At 43.7% G+C, this 21,796-nt stretch overlaps 1 protein-coding gene across 31 annotated transcripts in view; it reads left to right on the top strand.

Moving 5' to 3' along the window:
* Positions 1-21,796, top strand: part of ELN (elastin) — a 107,963-nt gene that overhangs the window by 42,395 nt on the left and 43,772 nt on the right. For 27 of the 31 annotated variants that reach the window (XM_066599747.1, XM_066599739.1, XM_066599740.1 and 24 more), the window contains exons 8-20: positions 1,113-1,259; positions 1,565-1,603; positions 6,592-6,642; positions 7,800-7,838; positions 8,697-8,735; positions 8,938-9,000; positions 10,125-10,172; positions 10,401-10,472; positions 11,088-11,117; positions 13,557-13,628; positions 16,772-16,819; positions 18,814-18,864; positions 19,365-19,406. In XM_066599747.1, the coding sequence (XP_066455844.1) occupies positions 1,113-1,259; positions 1,565-1,603; positions 6,592-6,642; positions 7,800-7,838; positions 8,697-8,735; positions 8,938-9,000; positions 10,125-10,172; positions 10,401-10,472; positions 11,088-11,117; positions 13,557-13,628; positions 16,772-16,819; positions 18,814-18,864; positions 19,365-19,406 (741 nt within the window). The remainder of the gene's footprint in view (positions 1-1,112; positions 1,260-1,564; positions 1,604-6,591; positions 6,643-7,799; positions 7,839-8,696; positions 8,736-8,937; positions 9,001-10,124; positions 10,173-10,400; positions 10,473-11,087; positions 11,118-13,556; positions 13,629-16,771; positions 16,820-18,813; positions 18,865-19,364; positions 19,407-21,796) is intronic. The other 4 variants (XM_066599737.1, XM_066599749.1, XM_066599752.1 and 1 more) reach the window with 4 other exon arrangements.

Below are 21,796 nucleotides of genomic sequence, written 5' to 3'. Positions count from 1 at the left end.
GTGACCCCAAACTTTTGAACGGTAGTGTACAAAAGCTAATAGTGCTTGTCGAGACCCTTAAAGAGGTTATCGGAACACAAAATGTTTTTGGCAAAGCTGTTCATCAGGATGCTTCAACATAAAAAGAAGCCACGCTCACCCGATCCTTCTACTGCTCCTGTTCAAAGGATGCTAGTCCCCTATTGCTCTCCACTTCCTGCACCACCAGTGATGACTTCCTGATATAGAGACATAGGACCATTTAAGCCAATCACAGGCAAGCTGGTGAATGGCTGCAGCGATCACATGTCCCTAGTGTTGGTGATGTCAACGCTTTACTACTTCTGCAGGAAAACAATCTGGTAACTCAACATTGAAAACTTTTGGTCCTCACTTTAAAATCAATCAGTAAATTAGGATGAACTATTCGGCCAGTTCTAGATTAAAATTAATGCTAAAAAATCTTCTTAGAATCTTCCAAGAAGATGACTTTTAATTTTTTAAACAATATAAGGCATATTGAAGCATTAAAGGTCTTGTCTCATCACAAAAACTCCCTTTTCGAATAAGGCAGGCCGGACAATGACTAAATTCTAAGACACTACATGCTGCTCTGACGGGCCAGAGCTGCTCACATGGGCAGCACTGATCAAAGCAGCATGTAGTGTCTTAGACTAATGATGCATACTAATACACAGTGTGCATCAGGTACTCAGAGAAGCACCACGGCCGTCTTTGTTTGTCAAGGAATCGACAAGTTAACTAATAGACAACATAAGTATTGATGCATCATAGACGAACCTTCATATTAAAGACACTCACTTTAAACACCCACTGATTTCAGAGTGAATGTGTAAGATCACGCAGAGCCGTGTAGAAAACTGGTCAACCCTTTTAAGTGTGATTTATATCCTATTCCACTAAATACGACATACTCCAATTGGATGAGGACTGAACATACGTTTTTCCTAAAAGTTTTTCAAATCAAAAATGCGTCTTTATCGGCAGGGTATAAAATGATGTAATCTTCGCAATCATATATAATTGTTCTATCTTTTTTGCACTATTACCAACTACAAGTAAAGTGAGGCTAAAATGTAGTGTAATCCTTGAATAATGCTTTTTACTGCTAGGTGGGGTTGGCGGCATTGGTGGAGTTGGAGGCATTGGTGGAGTTGGCGGCATTGGTGGAGTTGGTGGCGGTGTTGGCGGTGGTGGTATTGGTGGAGTTGGCGGCGGTGTTGGCGGTGCTGGTGGTATTGGTGGTGGGCTGCTACCAGGTAAAGGATTAAAAGTTACACTATGGAGAAAAATACTGATCTGTTCTTCGTACGTCAAGTTCTGTTCTCCTGAATGACTTAGTAGCAGCTATCTTGTCAGGGATATGTAATATTTCCTAGACCTCTGGCTCTTTCTTGGATGACCAGGTACTGTAGTTTGTGTCTCTTATGTATCTGTTTCCATTGCCTAATAATACTGATACCAGGCAGAAGACAGAGAGTTGACTTCTGTATGAAGTTAACTCGATTTAGCTTTATTCCAGCATGAACTACAGTAAATCTGTCATTCATATTTCTATATTCAGGTGGTGTCCAACCAGGTGCTAAACCAGGAAAAGGACCAGGTAATAATGTCATTGTCTTCACATTCATTCAGCCTATATTGTTCTTAAAGAGGTTCCCATTACATATATTTATAACCTATCCACAGGACCCCCAAGTTGTAATGAGAATAAAGGTGCCCAAGACCCCCAAAAGAATGGAACAGTGGTGCACATGTATGACAATCATCCTATTCACTATCTCTTGAGATAGCAAAGATAGCACTCAGCTAACTCTATCAGTTCCATAGAAGTAAATGGAGTGGTGGCCATGCGTGGGAACCACCTTGTCATTCATTTGGGGAACTTGTGGAGCTCTACTCTTGTGATCACTAGGGGTCTCAGTGGTTGAACTCCCAGTGATCATACATTTATTGCCTATCCTTTGAATGGGTGATAAATGTATTTTCGGGGGAGATCCCTTTCAATCCCCTTCATTCCAGTTTTACTTGGTGTACAGAATAGCATAGTCAACTATGAAATGGAAACAAATGGAAACCTTGTGAAACCACTTTGGTGTCTGTTTCAAGGACAGAGAATGGTTCCATTGGGTTCTGTTCTGGGATTCCATCACAAGGCTGTTTTCAAATAAGGAAGATGGAACAATTCCTCTGCAGCGCCACCTATTGGATCACAGCATTCCTTCAAATCAATGCTTGACCCTTTATACAGGTCTATAGAGCAATGATTGGGAATTTATAACCAAGCCAGAATCCATACAAAGACAGCTGTTTCGGGGTGTTTGCCCCTCATGAGTGTGCAGTAGGATCCTGGTCTGGCTAGTGAAAGGCCTGTGATGTGGAACGGGAGGGGTAACATCTCTCCTACTGCACACTAATGAGGGGCAAACACCCCGAAACATCTGTTTGTGTATAGATTCTGGCTTCGTTTCAAATTCCCAATCATTGCTCTACAGACCTGTATAAATGGTCCCGCAATAGGTAGTGCCTGTGCCCTGAGAGGGGGGTTGGATCTCAGTGGCAGGTTGGGGCACAGGGGGAGAGGCAGCGGTGAAAACCGGAGGCGGTGAACGGCCTTCGTCCCACCTTGTGGGGTGCTTGGCCATCATATGTCTGCGCATGCTGGTGGTGGTGAGGCTGGTGGTGGTGGCTCCTCGGCTGATCTTGGCGGGACCTCGGCCCCATCCACCAATGTCTGTCAGCGCACCGTCCAGCCGTCGCTAGCGCAAGTGTTGGAGCGCAAGCGCAAGTACGCTGCCACGCACCCGCACGCTCAAGCGTTAAACGTGCACATAGCCAAATTTATCAGCCTGGAGATGCTGCCATATAAGGTTGTGGAAACGGAGTCTTTCAAAAGTATGATGGCGGCGGTGGCCCCGCGCTACTCAGTTCCCAGTCGCCACTACTTTTCCCGATGTGCTGTCCCAGCCCTGCACGACCACGTCTCCCGCAACATTGTACGCGCCCTCACCAACGCGGTTACTGCCAAGGTCCACTTAACAACGGACACGTGGACAAGCACAGGCGGGCAGGGCCACTATATCTCCCTGACGGCACATTGGGTGAATTTAGTGGAGGCTGGGACAGAGTCAGAGCCTGGGACCGCTCACGTCCTACCCACCCCCAGAATTGCGGGCCCCAGCTCGGTGGTGGTATCTGCGGCGGTGTATGCTTCCTCCACTAAAGCACCCTCCTCCTCCTCCTCCTCCAACGCAACCTCTGTCTCGCAATCAAGATGTGTTAGCAGCAGCACGTCGCCAGCAGTCGGTGTCGCGCGGCGTGGCAGCACAGCGGTGGGCAAGCATCAGCAGGCCGTGCTGAAACTACTCAGCTTAGGAGATAAGAGGCACACGGCCCACGAACTGCTGCAGGGTCTGACAGAGCAGACCGACCGCTGGCTTGCGCCGCTGAGCCTCCAACCGGGCATGGTCGTGTGTGACAACGGCCGTAACCTGGTGGCGGCTCTGCAGCTCGGCAGCCTCACGCACGTGCCATGCCTGGCCCACGTCTTTAATTTGGTGGTTCAGCGCTTTCTGAAAAGCTACCCACGCTTGTCAGACCTGCTCGGAAAGGTGCGCCGGCTCTGCGCACATTTCCGCAAGTCCCGCACAGACGTCAGTTTCATCTGCCAGTGCACCGACTGCTGTGCGACGTGCCCACACGGTGGAACTCTACGCTCCACATGTTGGCCAGGCTCTATGAGCAGCGTAGAGCTATTGTGGAATACCAACTCCAACATGGGCGGCGCAGTGGGAGTCAGCCTCCTCAATTCTTTACAGAAGAGTGGGCCTGGTTGGCAGACATCTGCCAGGTCCTTGGAAACTTTGAGGAGTCTACCCAGATGGTGAGCGGCGATGCTGCAATCATTAGCATCACCATTCCTCTGCTATGCCTCTTGAGAAGTTCCCTGCAAAGCATAAAGGCAGACGCTTTGCGCTCGGAAACAGAGCCGGGGGAAGACAGTATGTCGCTGGATAGTCAGAGCACCCTCCTGTCTATATCTCAGCGCGTTGAGGAGGAGGAGGAGGAGCATGAGGAGGATGAGGAGGAGGGGGAAGAGACAGCTTGGCTCACTGCTGAGGGTACACATGCTGCTTGCCTGTCATCCTTTCAGCGTGTATGGCCTGAGGAGGAGGAGGAGGATCCTGAAAGTGATCTTCCTAGTGAGGACAGCCATGTGTTGCGTACAGGTACCCTGGCACACATGGCTGACTTCATGTTAGGATGCCTTTCTCGTGACCCTCGCATTACACGCATTCTGGCCACTACGGATTACTGGGTGTACACACTGCTCGACCCACGCTATAAGGAGAACCTTTCCACTCTCATACCCGAAGAGGAAAGAGGTTCGAGAGTGATGCTATACCACAGGACCCTGGTGGACAAACTGATGGTAAAATTCCCATCCGACAGCGCTAGTGGCCGAAGGCGCACTTCCGAGGGCCAGGTAGCAGGGGAGGCGCAGAGATCAGGCAGCATGTACAGCACAGGCAGGGGAACACTCTCTAAGGCCCTTGACAGCTTTATGGCTCCCCAGCAAGACTGTGTCACCGCTCCCCAGTCAAGGCTGAGTCAGCGGGAGCACTGTAAAAGGATAGTGAGGGAGTACGTAGCCAATCGCACGACCGTCCTCCATGACGCCTCTGCCCCCTACAACTACTGGGTGTCGAAGCTAGACACGTGGCCTGAACTCGCGCTGTATGCCCTGGAGATGCTTGCTTGTCCTGCGGCTAGCGTCTTGTCAGAGAGGGTGTTTAGTGCGGCTGGGGGAATCATCACAGATAAGCGTACCCGCCTGTCAACCGACAGTGCCGACAGGCTTACACTCATCAAGATGAACAAAGCCTGGATTTCCCCAGACTTCTCTTCTCCACCAGCGGACAGCAGCGATACCTAAACAATACGTAGGCTGCACCCGCGGATGGAAGCATTGTTCTCTATCACCATCAAAAACGTGGACCTTTTAGCTTCATCAATCTGTGTATAATATTCCTCCTCCTCCTCCTGCTCCTCCTCCTGAAACCTCACATAATCACGCCGAACGGGCAATTTTTCTTAGGCCCACAAGGCTCAGTCATATCATTTTTCTAAACAATTTTTATACGTTTCAATGCTCATTAAAGCGTTGAAACTTTCACCTCAACCAATTTTTATTTTAACTGGGCTGCCTCCAGGCCTAGTTACCAATTAAGCCACATTAACCAAAGCGATTAATGGGTTTCACCTGCCCTCTTGGTTGGGCATGGCCAATTTTTCTCAGGTACATTAGTACTGTTGGTACACCAATTTTTGCGGGCCCTCGCCTACAGTGTAATCAAATTAATTTTTAGCCCACCTGCATTAAAGCTGACGTTACATCAGCTGTGTTGGGCACTGCAATGGGATATATTTATGTACCGCCGGTGGCTTCCTGGCACCCACCCATGCTGTCGGTCCACACGGAGTTGTAACTGCATGTGTCCACTTCTAAAGAACCCCAGTCTGACTGGGGCATGCAGTGTGGGCCGAAGCCCACCTGCATTAAGCACGACATTACCTCAGCTATGATGGGCAATGCAATGGGATACATTTATGTACCGCCGGTGGGTTCCAGGGAGCCACCCATGCTGTGGGTGCACACGGAATTCCCATTGCGGAGTTGTACCTGCCTGTGACTATTTATAAAACACCGCGGTCTGACTGGGGCATGCAGACACCTTGACAGAATGAATAGTGTGTGGCACATAGGTTCCCCATTGCTATGCCCACGTGTGCAGCTCCAGATGGAGGTGGCACAGGATTGGATTTCTCATTGCTTCTGTACAGCATTGTGGGCTATCGCCCCGCCCCTTTTAAAGAGGGTCGCTGCCTAGCCATGCCAACCCTCTGCAGTGTGTGCCTGCGGTTCCTCCTCATGGCAGACGCACTTATAAATAGACATGAGGGTGGCGTGACATGAGGGCAGCTGAAGGCTGGGCAGGGACAGTTTGGTGTGCGCTGTGGACACTGGGTCGTGCGGAGGGGGGGGGGGGTTGGTCAGCATGTAACCCAGGAGAAGTGGCAGCGGAGTGTCATGCAGGCAGTGATTGTGCTTTGTTGGAGGTAGTGTGGTGCTTAGCTAAGGTATGCATTGCTAATGAGGGCTTTTCAGAAGTAACAATTGTTGGGAGGGGGGGGGCCCACTCTTGCCGCTATTGTGGCTTAATAGTGGGACCTGTGAACTTGAGATGCAGCCCAACACGTAGCCCCTCGCCTGCCCTATCCGTTGCTGTGTCGTTCCCATCACTTTCTTGAATTGCCCCGATTTTCACAAATGAAAACCTTAGCGAGCATCGGCGATATACAAAAATGCTCGGGTCGCCCATTGACTTCAATGGGGTTCGTTACTCGAAACAAACCCTCGAGCATCGCGAAAATTTCGTCCCGAGTAACGAGCACCCGAGCATTTTGGTGCTTGCTCATCTCTAATATTAACCCCTAATTCAAGCATACAAATTTCATACTAGAATGAAAGCCTGCTGTAATCTGTACTTTTATGTGTGCATTACATGGTTGATCCTTACTTCCTGACAGGTGCAGGGATCCCTGGCTTGTTCCCTGGAGTAGGGGTTCAAGGAGGTGCAGGTCAGAATCCTCTCTTCCTTTTCCTCTGTTCCCACCCTGGTCTAGCAACTGTGATCATGATAACCTTGTATAATATTCCGGATGCTGAGTTAGAACTTTCCATGAGATTATGTCATGTATTGTGGTTAACAAAAGGGTTTACAATGTAAGTTTTACATAATAACGTAATCCCAATTCCCATCCACTGCAGATTAGTGCTTATTATAGTAGTAGTATTATAATATGCTAATTAACTCCTATACACACATTCAAGTGAGCATCCTTCTAATGGCGCAGCAATGGGGGGGTACAGCAGCAGCAGTGGTACCTGCACCCCAGTGCCTAAGGATTCCCAAGAGTCCCCCTGCCTCATAAGAGTACATCAGTATTGTAAACACCTGGCACATGGTAAACAGGAGATCCATCATAGGACCTTCAAGATATGCCTATGTAACCGTGGATTATTAGACACCATACTAATTATATTAATCATAATAATTATAGTAATCTTTATTTCTATAGCCCCAATATATTTAGGAAAACTTTACAAGTCAGAGTCTGGGCTCTGGGTCTTAAAGATGCTGTTCCTAATAGGACCTATGTCTTTGCTGAAGCAAGAATCAATAGTAGTATTTATTTCCATACTTTTATACTAAGTGGGGCCTTCTTTGGCCCTAATGACATGGGGTATTCTCCGTGGCATACTTTCTACTAATGTGTGATACACTCCAGCTGATATTTCCCTTCATTCATCCTGCAAACATCTGGTGAGTTCTCGCAAAGAAAATGGACGCTGTTCATATTTCCTGATCAGACGTTCCCGTTCGTCCCAAACATGTTCAATAGAGTTCAGGTTGGAACATTGTGGAACAACCTTATCCTCAAACTTTTTGCAGACAGGTTAATGCATCCTGTAAGAGAAACTCTGCAGATATTTTCAAGATGAATGGAGGGAAAATACCAGCTAATGTGCATTAGACATTAGTAGAAAGTATGTCATGAAGAGTATCCGATGTCATTGGGGCCAAAGGATTCTCCACTAAGTATTAACATATGTAAATAAATACTACTTTTGATTCTTGCTCAGGTCTCCAATTACTTTTGGCAGGATAGTATAGTATTTTGTGTGGTTTACATTATATACATTTTACAGTTTATTTCTACTATTTCCACTACAGGGGGAGTACCTGGTGCTTATCCAGGTGGTGTAATCCCAGGTAAGAAGTTCTTCCGGACTTTTGCACTTGTGACCTGTGTTGTTTTATCCAGTTTGCCAATAACACACATGGGAGCGGAAGTTTGCTTTTATGTATATGCACATTATTGTGAATCCTGCTTTCTCAGCAACATGTGTGTGGCTGCAGGGAAACAATTCTTTCCAGGGTTAAAAAGGCTAAAGTTGGCCTTATTCGCTTCTCAATAAGTCTCTTGGGACATATTTGTATTCACTGTGCTGTCAGGACTGTGCTGGAGATTACATAATAATAAACCTGCAGAGCAGACATTCATACCAGAGATAATCATCTAAAGACAAGGAGGCCGAATGTAAAATGTGTCCAAGTCATGCACCATGGAGGAGAGTTCATTCAAATTAAAGTGCACCTATGGTTTAAAAGAAAATTATAGGCAGCTGTTGATATATACTAGATGTAGTGCAGCCAGAAATGTTGGAACTAACCTCATATCTTGGGTTCTTTTCCAACTCTTTGTTGTTTAGAGTAAATTCACACTTTTTTCTCTCCATGCTTGTGAGAGTGGGCGGGCTCTTCCTGGTATGATGTAAGAGCTGGGCTATGAGCTCTGAGCCAATCAAATGTCTCCCACTGCTTTAACCTCTCTCCCCTCTTCAGTTAGGCTCTGCAGCTGCATCCCCCTCCTCCCAGCCTTCTTTTTACTGTTTCAAGGGGCCGGGGGTATGTGCGGATGAGGGTACTTTGCAATAATAGGATATATTATAACACTTCATGTATTCACATATACTGTGCTTAATGCAAGAAAAATGAGAATAAGTGCACCTAAAATTTAGAAAAAAAAACTCTTTTATGTGTACATTTGTATCAATTTCTCTTTACTAGGTGTTGGAGGTGCCGGTCTGATTCCTGGTGTTACTGCAGGTAATTACTTTTGCCTTCTAGAGTTACCGTGTAGAAAATGCAGATGTAGTAGACTTTAGTGCATAATTATGCTGCACCTTGGCAAATGTAACCAATTCTATTTTATGCAATTTGTTTTCCCCTGAATGGCTCAAATTGGTGAGACATATGCTGAAAATGTAATTGTCCCATTAACCCCTTATTCTGTGATTATTTTTTTAAGGAGGTGTAATACCTCAAACAGGAGTCCAACCAGGAGCTGGGGGAAAAGCAGGAAAACTTCCAGGTAGAGCAATATATTGCACCTAATGGCTGCAGATAACTCAGTATCGTGTCTGTTAAGATTATTTGACCCTTCAAGATTCAATATTATGGTTTATAATTTGTAAACAAAATGTAGTATTACACAAAGACAATCTTAAAGGGGTTGGTTGTCCAGGGTTAGATAAACATGGCTGCTTTCTTTCGAACACAGCGCCACCATTGTCCTTCAGTGGAGCTGAGCTATAATACCACACAAAAGCTTTGGACAGGAGTGATGCTGGTTTTAGGAGATAGTAGACATGTTTTTTTCTATCCCTAGACAACCCCTTTACGCATGTTCTTCTTTTGGACTACATGCATTTAAGAGGTTGGCTTATGAATGGGTTGTCTCAGGGTAGTATGCATCTATATAACATTTTTCACTATATACAGTAAGAAAATGCAACAGGCTCTGAGCCACTACTTTTTAACATTGTTGCGACCAATCCGTGAAGTGTGGCTATATAGTGGCATGCTTTGGAGCCTTATATTCTGTTTTCTAATAAGGGGGCTAATTACAGAAAATCCCTGGGATGAGAAAATCCCAGAGATAAGCATTAATCTAACTCATGGTCTGTAGTGGTTATACCAGGGGCGTAGCTAAAGGCTCATGGGCCGGGGTGCAAAAGTTTATTTGGGCCTCCCCAACTTCTCTTAACCCCTTAACGCAAAGGTGTAACTTGAAGCTCCTTGGCCCCAATGCAAAACTTGTAACAGGGCCCCCAACTATAATGCCTTATTCATAGTATTAGGCTCCCTATATTGAGAAGAGAGGCCTTATGGGCCCCCCTAAGGCTCCTGGGCCCAGGTGCAATAACATCCCCTATAGTTACACCAGTGGTTTATACTATTGTTCACCAGACGTTATAATAAAGTCTTGGAAACTGCATTTCTTTGGACTTAAAGCATTCTTGACACGTCAGAGAGAACTTTGCATTATCCTGTACTTCCCTTTCCCTCTGGGAAATATATAAATGAATTGACTACTAAGTGTCACGATTCCTCTTATTAGTAGTGTCTCCCTACAAAGGTTGACAAAGTTAATCCTAATTTTGTGCACACTATAGGATATTTATTATAATCATACTCTTTGGTCAACTTTAACAGGTGCAGGAATCCCTGGGGCCTTCCCAGGAGGAGTGCTGCCCGGATCAGGTAAGTGTCAGATTATGATTTATTATTTTAGTGTGATCTTGAAAGTTCCAAATTGGCAGCCAAATCAGATACGAATGGCCCAAAAAAAATGACAGAACACAGATGCAATGTCACTGGGATATAATAGTAGACTTGAACCAGCAGATATTAAACAAAATTACCTCTATTGAAATTTCCTCTCCCATACTTGATCCTTAACACATATAATCAATCACTTTTATATTCTAGGTGTACGATACCCAGGAGTTGGTGTTCTCCCTGGAGTAGCCACTGGGAATGGTGTCAAACAAAAACCACAAGGTCAGATTTACTTTTGTAATACAGCTGTGTTTTTAATATCAACTTACTAATTCTTTGCTCTCCAACAACTCCTTAAACACTCACTAAATAGTAACACTGCCAAAGACCAGTCCGGGAAATCAATAGCATGTGGTGTGTGCTGAGTGACCAATTATTGTTCTGTCAACCCATTCCATCTCTACAAATGTATTCCAATTTAGTGTGGTTGTGGTTAATGGTTACCACCACTAGTTTCGATGCTGGTTAACAAACTCATTGCAGTGGTGTCTAGCAAGCTGTTCATTAGGAAGGCGGAAGGACTCACTTCTGGATTCGTACAATGAGAATCTTGTTATTGTATTGTAAAAGGAGCACTTTGGACAAAATGGATAAATTATACTATGCTTAGTGCAGAGCCTGAGAAGGATGCTGCATGACACTGGCCAAGACATAATGGATTATGGTTACTCTCACCTCCCGATTCTCATCACTCAGGGCTGATGCTATGTTAGCCCCATAGCTACACCCTTTACAAGCAGAGAACCTTCTATCTAGATTTTTTCTCACTCTGAAACCAAATTATTTTCTTCTGTACCTCATAACTTGTCACGCTTTAATAGTTGTCTTTGCTCATAGGTGCTGGTGGTGCTTTAGGTGGAATCCCAGGTAAGCCTATTTTTGTAGATATAGGCTATAGAAAAATTTCAATATTTTTATGTTTGTATAAATATAAATACTTATTGACAAAAAAATGCACCCAAGTATGTAAGTGATTACAGTTGTGGTCTGAGTAGACACTGGATCTTGCCACTAGTGGCCAAAAGAGTGCTTTCCTCTTTGACCTATAAAAAAGGCACTCAGAGAATACTTTTGAGTAGTATAGCTTTACTGGAAGTTCGTTGATTGTTAGGCATCCCTCTATAATGCACTCAAAAATATTTTTCCCAGTTAACAGACTTTGAGAGGGGGCTCATCATTGGAATGATAGAAGCTGGATGGCCGTTTCAACTAACTGCCTGCCATCTAGGCCATTCTGACCAAGCTGTTAGGAGGTTTTGAGAGCAGTAGTTACATGGGAGCTCACACACATTGTGAACAGACTCTGGATGGCCCAGACAGGCTACCAGTATAGAGGATTGTTTGGTCTGCCTACATGCACAAGCAGAACCAACAGTTTCATTGTCCACCATCTATACAGAGGTGGCACCTCCATTACAGAACCTTGTCTCAGCCATGATCATTTCCAGGAGCTTACCAGAAGAAAATTTAGTGTCACGGTGCTCTTCACATCTTCTGCCATTAACATTCCAACATCGTTGCCTTCATTTGCAGTAGTGCAGTGAATGAGAAACATGGACTGCTATGGACTGGAACCCTACTGTCTTTAGCTACGAATTCAGGTTCTTTTTGGGAGCCAACAACAGTCATGTTTGAGTTATGGAGGCCTCTTGGTGAGCACTTCAATCCTGCTTTTGCTATGGAGGGCCACACTGCCTCCACAGCTAGTGTGATGATCTAGGGAGCCATCGCATATGATATTAGGTCACCTCTAGTAGTGATATGAGGACCACTAACAGCTCAGCAACATGTGCCGGAAATCTTGTAGCCACATGTGTTGCCTCTCATGGCATTTTTCAACAGGATACTGCTCACCCACATGCAGCAAGGGTTTCCAAGGAATGCTCCCACTAGGTTTCCACACTTTTTGGCCTGCCCGGTTGGCAGATTTATTGCCGATTGAGCATTTATGGGACCCGCTGGGATGCCAGCTTCAGCAATCTACAAGTATGCATGACCTAGAAGCCTAGTTGCAACATCTGTGGGCAAATGAACCGCAAGATAATATTCAGAACCTGTATGCTTTCATGCCTGACCGACTCTCATTATGTATCCAGGTTAGAGATGACCCAACAGGATACTGGAGCCTCCTTTGAATCATGCAGTTTAATCCAATAAACCTCCTTTTGTTCTAGCCGCGTGTGGTGCTGAGTGTTAAGGCAGCAGTATGCAGTCCTAAGCTCTCACTCACGACCTGAAGTTCAATCCCTGCATGGTTTAGGTAGGCGGCTCAAGGTTGACTCAGCCTTCCATTCTTCAGAGGTCGGTAAAATGAGTACCCAGCTTGCTGGGGGTAATAAATAAAAATTACCTGAAAGAGCTGCGGAATAAGCTGGTGCTATTTAAATAACAAGTCCCTTTCCCCTAATATTCTAATCACTTACATATATCATAATTACATTCACACAGCTCCTTCTTGGTGCATCATCTTTTTTGGCAACACCTTTATCTTTATACAGTCAGGTGTAGAATAGCAACTTCCAATATGCATCATTTGCTGGAAAATTGAATATCCTCAGATCATGTAGGCAGGTTGCTGGCAACTCTTTAATCTGGCTTATAAATGGTTGTTCTAAGCAGGAGATCCCCCTATATGAGAAATGCATGCCCTAATATGTCATCAGACAACCCCATTAAATTGACAAAGTCATATTAAGAAAATAAGCCACCAAATCGTCCAAGAAATCTGCGAAAAGTCAAAAAATATTTGCATTTGTTAACATTTTTGGACGAGGAAGCAAGTTTCAAGTGCATGTTGTCCTTTCCTTTCCTCCACCCTGTCGTCATTGGCGAGCCAGTTAAGATAATAGTCCAGAGAAGAACAGGAGCCCTCAATCTGCTAATACTTGTTATGTGCATAGTGGTATCAGAAAAGGGAACAGCAAACGGAAACCAAACCCTCATCGTTCTGAATGAACAATGTTGTTTTTCAGGCTACCTCTAGAATCATTACTCCAATGGAAAGTCAAATTAAAAAATGTATGAAGTGTGAAAGCAGGAACATGAAAATTCAAAGTTCAGCAAATTACTGATGGAAAACCCACATTTGTTCCTATGACTTTACTGCTTTAAATTATGAAATTCTAAATTTTTTGGTAACTTTCTGAAGCCTTAAAATTCACATAATTCCCATTTGTATTTGACGTCTTATATAATATATAGTATTATAATTTTATTATATAACTTTCTGGTAAGACTTTCTGTAGATTAATTTATTAAGCAGGATATTTTCACAATTTATTGCAATATTATTTTTATCTTTTCTAGGTTTTGGTGGTTTTGGTGGACAGCAACCTGGTGTACCTTTAGGATATCCCATTAAAGCTCCCAAACTACCAGGTATGAATAAATAGAAAAAGAGATCATTTCATGATCATTGGCAAATATCTATTTATTTAGGATTAGAGATGAGCGAACACCAAAATGTTCGGGTGTTCGTTATTCGTAACGAACTTCCCGTGATGCTCGAGGGTTCGTTTCGAACAACGAACCCCATTGAAGTCAATGGGCGACCGGAACATTTTTGTATTTCGCCGATGCTCGCTAAGGTTTTCATGTGTGAAAATCTGGGCAATTCAGGAAAGTGATGGGAATGACACAGTGACGGATAGGGCAGGCGAGGGGCTACATGGTGGGCTGCATCTCAAGTTCACAGGTCCCACTATTAAGCCACAATAGCGGCAAGAGTGCCCCCCCCCCCCCCCCACTGTCAGCATAAAGATCGTCCTCCTCTGGCACAGCTGTAACAGCTGTAGCAGAGAAGAACGATGTTTGCCCATTGAATTCAATGGAGCGGCAATACAGCATGTTCCACTGAATGCAATGGGCTGCCGGCGATCGCAGGATGAATGGTCGGAAAGGGGTTAAATATATAACCCCTTTCCTGCAATTCATCCAGAAATGTGTTACACTAAAAATATATACCGGCGTATAAGGCGACGGGGCGTATAAGACGACCCCCCAACTGTCACCTTATACGCCGGCAATACAGTGGAGCAAAGAATAAAAAGCATTACTTACGTTTTTAGATGATCTGCGGCGCTCCTGCAGGCTGTCACTCCCTCCTGGTCCACGGCAGACAAGCTTTCTCCACGAAAGACTTTAAATCCCTGCCTCCAGAAGCACATGTGCCTTCAGCCAATCACAGCCAATGACAATGATGTCATTGAATGGCTGTGATTGGCTGTGTTTCTGGAGGCGGGGATTTCAAGCCTTGAAATCCCCGCCTCCAGAAACACAGCCAATCACAGCCATTCAATGACATCATTGTCATTGGCTGTGATTGGCTGAAGGCACATGTGCTTCTGGAGGCAGGGATTTAAAGTCTTTCGTGGAGAAAGCTTGTCTGCCGTGGACCAGGAGGGAGTGACAGCCTGCAGGAGCGCCGCAGATCATCTAAAAACGTAAGTAATGCTTTTTATTCTTTGCTCCACTGTATTGCCGGCGTATAAGGTGACAGTTGGGGGGTCGTCTTATACGCCCGGTCGCCTTATACGCCGGTATATATTTTTAGTGTAACACATTTCTGGATGAATTGCAGGAAAGGGGTTATATATTTAACCCCTTTCCGACCATTCATCCTGCGATCGCCGGCAGCCCATTGCATTCAGTGGAGTCGGCTGTATTGCCGGTTCCATTGAATTCAATGGGCAAACATCGTTCTTCTCTGCTACAGCTGTTACAGCTGTGCCAGAGAAGAAGGATTTGTCTTCTATATGTTCTCAATGGGGTCAGCGCTGCTGCCGCTGGCCCCATTGAGCGCATATAGAATGCATCCATAGCGAGCAGCGGGAGGGGCAGATTTCAATACTCGGGTGACACCTTATCTCCCCAGCCACTCACAGCAGGGGGGTGGTATAGGGCTTAAACGTTGCAGGGGGAAGTTGTAATGCCTTCCCTGTCTTTATATTGGCCAAAAAAAAGCGCTAACGTCTCAGGGAAGAAAGTTTAATTTACCAGAACACCGCATGGTGTTCGTTACGAATAACGAACATCCCGAACACCCTAATATTCGCACGAATAGCAAGCTCGGACGAACGCGTTCGCTCATCTCTATTTAGGATATACTCTCAAAGAGGTTGTCTCATGCTAACAAGACCTTATTAAACTCAAGCTTCGCCCAGCAATCAGCTGAACATTGGGGCCCAATTTTCTGAAACTAGGTGAAAGCAACAATTACTACAGGGATATGTATTACTATCTGATTGCCATTCAACTAAATAAATCCACTCTGCCCACTAACGTTATATAGCCAATCTCTGGTAGGGACTATTTGATCAGGCTTATAAAGGGATGTTCTAAAGAGAGGATCCCCCTCCATGAGATCCGCATGCTCCAATATGTCATCAGGCAACCCCATTAAAATGTATTACATGCAGTGTTATGATATTCCATATGCTAAAAGTTCACCTTTTTATGTGCCTATATTTTCTGTGGTGATAATTTTAGCCTCCTTTCTTCCTAAAAGAAATCAGAAAGTCACATATAATTTAAATTAGATGTAAATATTTTATTATAAACATATATTTTGTTTAATTTGGTAATTTCCACACGAGAGCACTGACAATTATCTGATAATTCCTGTTTTCCGTAGTTCTGTTGTTAGTTTTACAGTGTAGAGTGGGACAGAATGAGCAGAGTAATCTCCTTATCACTAGAAAGTGGGTAAGTTAATGAAAGCTCTGTTGTACTGCTGGAGGTCTAGATAAGACAGGATAGTAAAGGCTGATTTACGCCCAACGATTATTGCTCAAAATTCGTCCAAACGATGGCTTTTGAACGATAGCCGTTGTGTGTAAATGTGTGCCCATCGTGCACTTACTGTGCACTTTTCATCCACTGCTGAGTTCAACTCAGCATAAACTCCTCATCCCTGATAACAGGTGCCACATGCTGTGACTCTGCGGGTAGCACTGATAACATTGTTTCAGCTGCTGTTCTATGAATGATAGTGATGTATTTAGAGAACAGACCACCTGCTGTTCTCTAAATACATGCAAATGAAGCTAGTTAGCTACTAATGGGCTGATTAGCCCATTAGTACCTAATACAAAAGGATCACTCAAAACAGTCAGTTTCTGACAAATTCTGAGCAATCTTCTATGTGTGTAAATGGACCTTAACACTATATACTGTGCACAGATAAGCCTCTGTAAGCATCTCCTGCCCCTTGCTGGTCTATGGAGGAGGGAACACCATCACTTTCTAATGACTGTAACAGTCTACAAAATTTCTCTGCCAACTACTTCCCATTTATTGCAGCTGCCAATGCTAAAACATACATCTTGCTGTACTGTTACACAGACAATATAGGAAGAAAAGGTGTGCCTCCAATATGGCCGCTACTATGAAAAATAAAGACTATATGGCTACAACAATGAAAAAAACTCATTAATTTCTGCAGATTTACATCTCATTAATAAAACTAAAAATGGATATAGGAGACATTTTCTTTAGAGCAAATATTTTGTTTCCTTTCCTAGGTGGATATGGGCTTCCTTACACATCAGGAGTACAAGGAGGTCTCGGTGGTATGTGGATCACATTATTTAATGAGTATAATAAATGCATAACGTAATCGAATGTGAAGGAAAGAAAATGTCCAAAAAGCCATTTGGAAAGTTTAACGTCAATGTACCAAGACATACTGTTCTTGCCTTATTGTTAACACGGATGAAACATTGAGCAGGCTCGGGCTGGGACCATACGAGAGCTGAAATAAATAAACAACACTAGCGTATTATTCCAGTATAGTTCCTGGCATGCCGAACGTTCGCTGAAATCTGTCTCTATGCAGCAAAATTCAAACTATGTACAGTAAAAAAGAAGTCCAGAGCGTGTCTGGCCAATATGAGAATAATTTATAACGCACTGTGACATGTAATGAGTGTGGCTGACATTAATAGCCTTCTAATCTACACCATTCTCCTTGCAGTGAGCTGAGAGGTTTGACCCAGGGGCTTGAAAGTTTGACTCAGGAGGGGGAAACACTAACACAGCTCAAATGTACAGAACACATTATGGAGATTAAATAGGATCATTGTGTAGAACTCTCCTTTGGGTATTATCTTCCATAAACATTTATTGGTTACAGTCCACGAAAATTATTGAAAACAACAATGATGCAATAATCGAGGAGTGCGTAAAAGGGAGTTTTGCATGAAGTTAAACATTTGAAACCAGGAATAGTTTTACACACATTCTTTACTACTTGTTATTTGGGCCTATGTTCTTTCTACTCTAGAACTTTCAGTTTTGGACTTACTATTGAAATGGTACTGTTACCGATTCAACATTGGACTGGACTTTCTAGGGAACTGATATCAGTGGAGGGATCGGTTTGGGGACAACAGCGGATGGGGCCAGTGGGGGGATTGATACCAATACAATGATGAACAGAATGGTACTGCAGCAGAAATGCAGTCTCGCTCACGACCTGAAGGTTGTGAGTTTAATTATTGCTTGGTTCAGGTAGTCGGCTCAAGGTTGACTCAGCCTATCATCCTTCCGAAGTCAGTAAAATGAGTACCCAGTTCTGAGACAACAGCAGACGGGGCTAGTGGGGGGATTGATACCAATACAATGATGAGCAGAATGTTACTGCAGCAGAAGTGTAGTCCTAAGCTCTCACTCACGACCTGAAGGTTGTAAGTTCAATCCTCGCTAGGTTCAGGTAGCCGGCTCAAGGTTGACTCAGCCTATCATCCTTCCGAAGTCAGTAAAATGAGTACCCAGTTTTGGGACAACAGCAGATGGGGCTAGTGGGGGTATGGATACCAATAGAATGATGGGCAGAATGTTACTGCAGCAGAAATGTAGTCCTAAGCTCTCGCTCACGACCTGAAGGTTGTGAGTTCACTCCCCGCTAGGTTCAGGTAGCCGGCTCAAGGTTGACTCAGCCTTCCATCCTTCTGAAGTCAATAAAATGAGTACCCAGTTTAGTGGGAGGCAATAAATAAATGACTTGAAAGCGCTGCAGGATAAGTTGGTGCTATACACATAACAAGATGGGCATTTCAACGTAGCATTCATACACATCTCTCAATTTTCTTCTCCGCTCTTTCTCAGCTTGGCCCGTTTTGCAGTTCACTCATAGAACCTTCCATGCAAGGCTTTGTCCGCCTAAATGTGATTGATTGATTTTGTGCAAACAGCTGAATGTTTGTAAATTTGGCAAATGAACGTAATTTGCAACGGGGGATGAATCATGTTGATTGAAAACTATAGCTCGGTATCTGTAAATGACCAAGTTATGGGAAGCACCAGATATCCCAGAACCTGTAATAACAAGTCACTTCACTAAGCTGTAATGGTGATGCTGTGCACACATTGTAGATGCAGTATGGGGGAGAGTGCGGATACATCAGGGTTCTGTAAAAGAGCAATAAAATATTTTATAGCTCCGCTGAGCTTACATGTACTCTAAAAGTTGGCCGCTCATTTCAAAACACAAACTTGACACAATTCGCAAAGTCTCCCAAAGGTACAACCTTTCTATTAATAAGAACTGTTCACTGTGTTACAGGTGTCGCTGGAGCCGGAGCTGGTGGCAAGGCTGGATACCCTACAGGAACAGGTATGTTCCAAGTTCAATGGTAAAGATGGTGGAACATTGTAGAACATGTAACATATCCCAGCTGTGTAACATTCGGCAGTGTTGACAGGTGTTGTTTTTGTACAAGTCTAGTAACCATATAAATGGTCCCCAGTTATTTCGGAGTTCTATATCACTTTGGACAGCTCGCTGGCTGTTTGCTTTCTCTATTTGCATATAAAGTTACGATACTACTCGGCATCTGTTTTGAATATTGCGCTGAATTTATTCCGTAGATGTGTAATTTAGTATGGCTTTTGCAATCATCTATGGACAGTTCCTTTAATTAGCTCTGTCTTTCTTTGGATGGAGTTTAGCTGGTTAGAAATGAGTTAACTATTATTCCTATTAAATGTAAGCTAATTTCCTGCTTTCATCTTTTATGGCGGGTTTGTGCCGTAATATGTAGTGCGATGTAATATAAGCAGGTGTGTTCTGAACATGAGGACATCTACTCATTATGCTTTCTGCTCTGTTTTTAGGAGTTGGAGCTCACGCTGGGGGTAAAGCAGGAAGATATGGCGGTAAAACGCCCAATCCACTCATGCATAATGTGTTATTTCCATATCTGCAATGCATAAGATTCAGGATCATTTTTGCATTTTTTTTCTCTGTTTCAGGCTTATTATATAGGGATCTCAATGCAGAAAACTGAGTACAAGTTAGACGAGCTAATAACACAGAGAACGCAGTATATCAAGATAATATTTAACTTCCTGGCAGCTTTGATGCCCTCTGTGGAAGAATACGAAAAAACAATGCCAACTATCATACCTACCTTCTCCAGTTGTTTTATCGTAGAAAGGATAGCTTTAATATACATGAACCAAGAAGTCAAACCTGTGCTCTATACTTGTCTTGTATCTTTACAAATCCAAATATTAAAGGCATGTTCACATTAAGAAAAAAAAAGGGACTGCCTATTTTTCCAGCTACAGCACCCCTCTTATCTAGAGGAAGTGTCTGGTACTGCAGCTTAGCCCCATTTACCTGAATAGTGACAGCTGCAATACCAGACCCAATTCACAAACAAGAGTAGAGCTTCATTCTGGGCAAACTTAGACTCTTTGATCTGAGGATGTGGTGATGGCAAAATCCATAGAGGAGTTTAAAAGGGGACTTGATGTCTTTCTAGAGGGGAAGGATATTACAGGATATAAACTTTAGGTGACCAGCGGGTTGTTGATGCGGATATACTGACTGGTAGGAACTATTAGGGGTTGATCCAGGGATTAGTCTGATTGCCATTAGGGAGTCGGGAAGGAATTTTTTCCCCGAAAGGGCTAATTGGCTGCTGCCTCTTGGAGTATTTTGCCTTGCTCTGGATCAACAAGGAGGTTAAACAGGCTGAACTAGATGGACATTGTCTTCATTCGGCCTTACATACTATGTTACTATGTAAGGGCATGTTTAAATCTGTGCCAGAGACTGCACTAAGAGCTTCCAGGGCAGATCCCTTTAACTTTTTACCGATACAGCAAAATCAGCAACGAGGCATTCTAAATTTTGACGACATTGGCTGCACATATGCGCCACCTCACCATGCACTTCAATAGGAACTTTTGGCAAGTTCAAGCACTCAGCAATCTCCGGCAGTCCAATTCACTTCAGTGGGACTGCCGTAAATTGCCAAACGCTTGAAGTTAGACATCTCCGGCAACTCCATTGAAGTGAGTGGTGCACATGTGCAACCAGTGCTGTCAAAATTTCAGGATCCACCCTGGTGAGGTTCCTCTGGATCTCTGTTGATAGGGAAAATCCTGCTGAGATGCGAATGCCCCTTTAACTTTTCCCATATATGGGCCAAATTAGTATTATGCACATGACTTGTGCTCTGCAAACAATTGACCCGATCTTAAGAAGGATGTTTCCTTTTATCATAAGTAAAACTATATTCCGCAGTAAACCCTTTGAACAATCACAGCTGATAAACAGCATCTTTGAAGTACTGATAATGTAATTCTTTTTATGGATATTTCAAGAATTACGTAATAATAACTTAAGGGCAAAAGGAACTAAAATGACACGTTATACAGTATTTTATGGGGACTACCATATTGTCCATTGAATAACATTGATTGCGTTCAATAAGATCACGATATGTGCAAGTTCATTAGAAGATTACACCTTAAAGGCATTGAGAGAAATGAGCTGAGCTTAGATCAGAGCAGTTTCTAGGGAATTTGGCCAATAGTGCGAACATCAAACGCCCCCCCCCCCCCCCCCCCCACACACACACACACACTTCCTTCCCGAGTATACCACGGCATTATAAAAGTGATCAAACAATTCCGTTTGTGATGTCCCTGGTGGAACTAAATAGATCTCATAATAAATGTTAATGAAGTTTATTAAAAAGAATCTGAAAAATATGTGCAGTTAATAATAAAATAATTTTTTGTTTATTTTGTAAATGTGAAATAAAACCACCCACACGCAGTATCACTGCAGGCATCATGACTCATGTAATCACTTCCATTTGTTACTGAACAAAAGTGACTATACCAAGACCAACATTACCAATAATAACACTATATTACACCACAATCAGATATTACCCCAAAAAAGTGACAGTAATACCGCCATATTGTAACTCAATAACCACTACAATAATCAATAATACTATATGAGGGCCAAATTTTACCCCCAGCTCGTGACTACATCATAACATTATAGTGACCATATAGTCATACATACTAGTTCTACACAGGCACTCTGCAGACTGTATAAGTGATTTAAGTAGAGTTACCTCCAGTGATTACAGACATCCCCTCTTACTGAGGTTGTTCTCTGTACTTTTCTTTCTCCATCCAGCCCAGACCATGATGATGGCTTCTCCCCATCACAACTCCTCTCTGTGGAAGCTAACACACAGACATATTTGACTCCTCCATTTTCCAGCCACCTGCCTCTG

The sequence above is a fragment of the Eleutherodactylus coqui genome, chromosome 4, assembly GCF_035609145.1.
Source record: "Eleutherodactylus coqui strain aEleCoq1 chromosome 4, aEleCoq1.hap1, whole genome shotgun sequence".
NCBI classification, from domain to species: Eukaryota; Metazoa; Chordata; class Amphibia; order Anura; family Eleutherodactylidae; genus Eleutherodactylus; species Eleutherodactylus coqui.
Note: the sequence above shows the minus strand (reverse complement) of the source record. Positions and strands in the feature narration are given on the sequence as shown.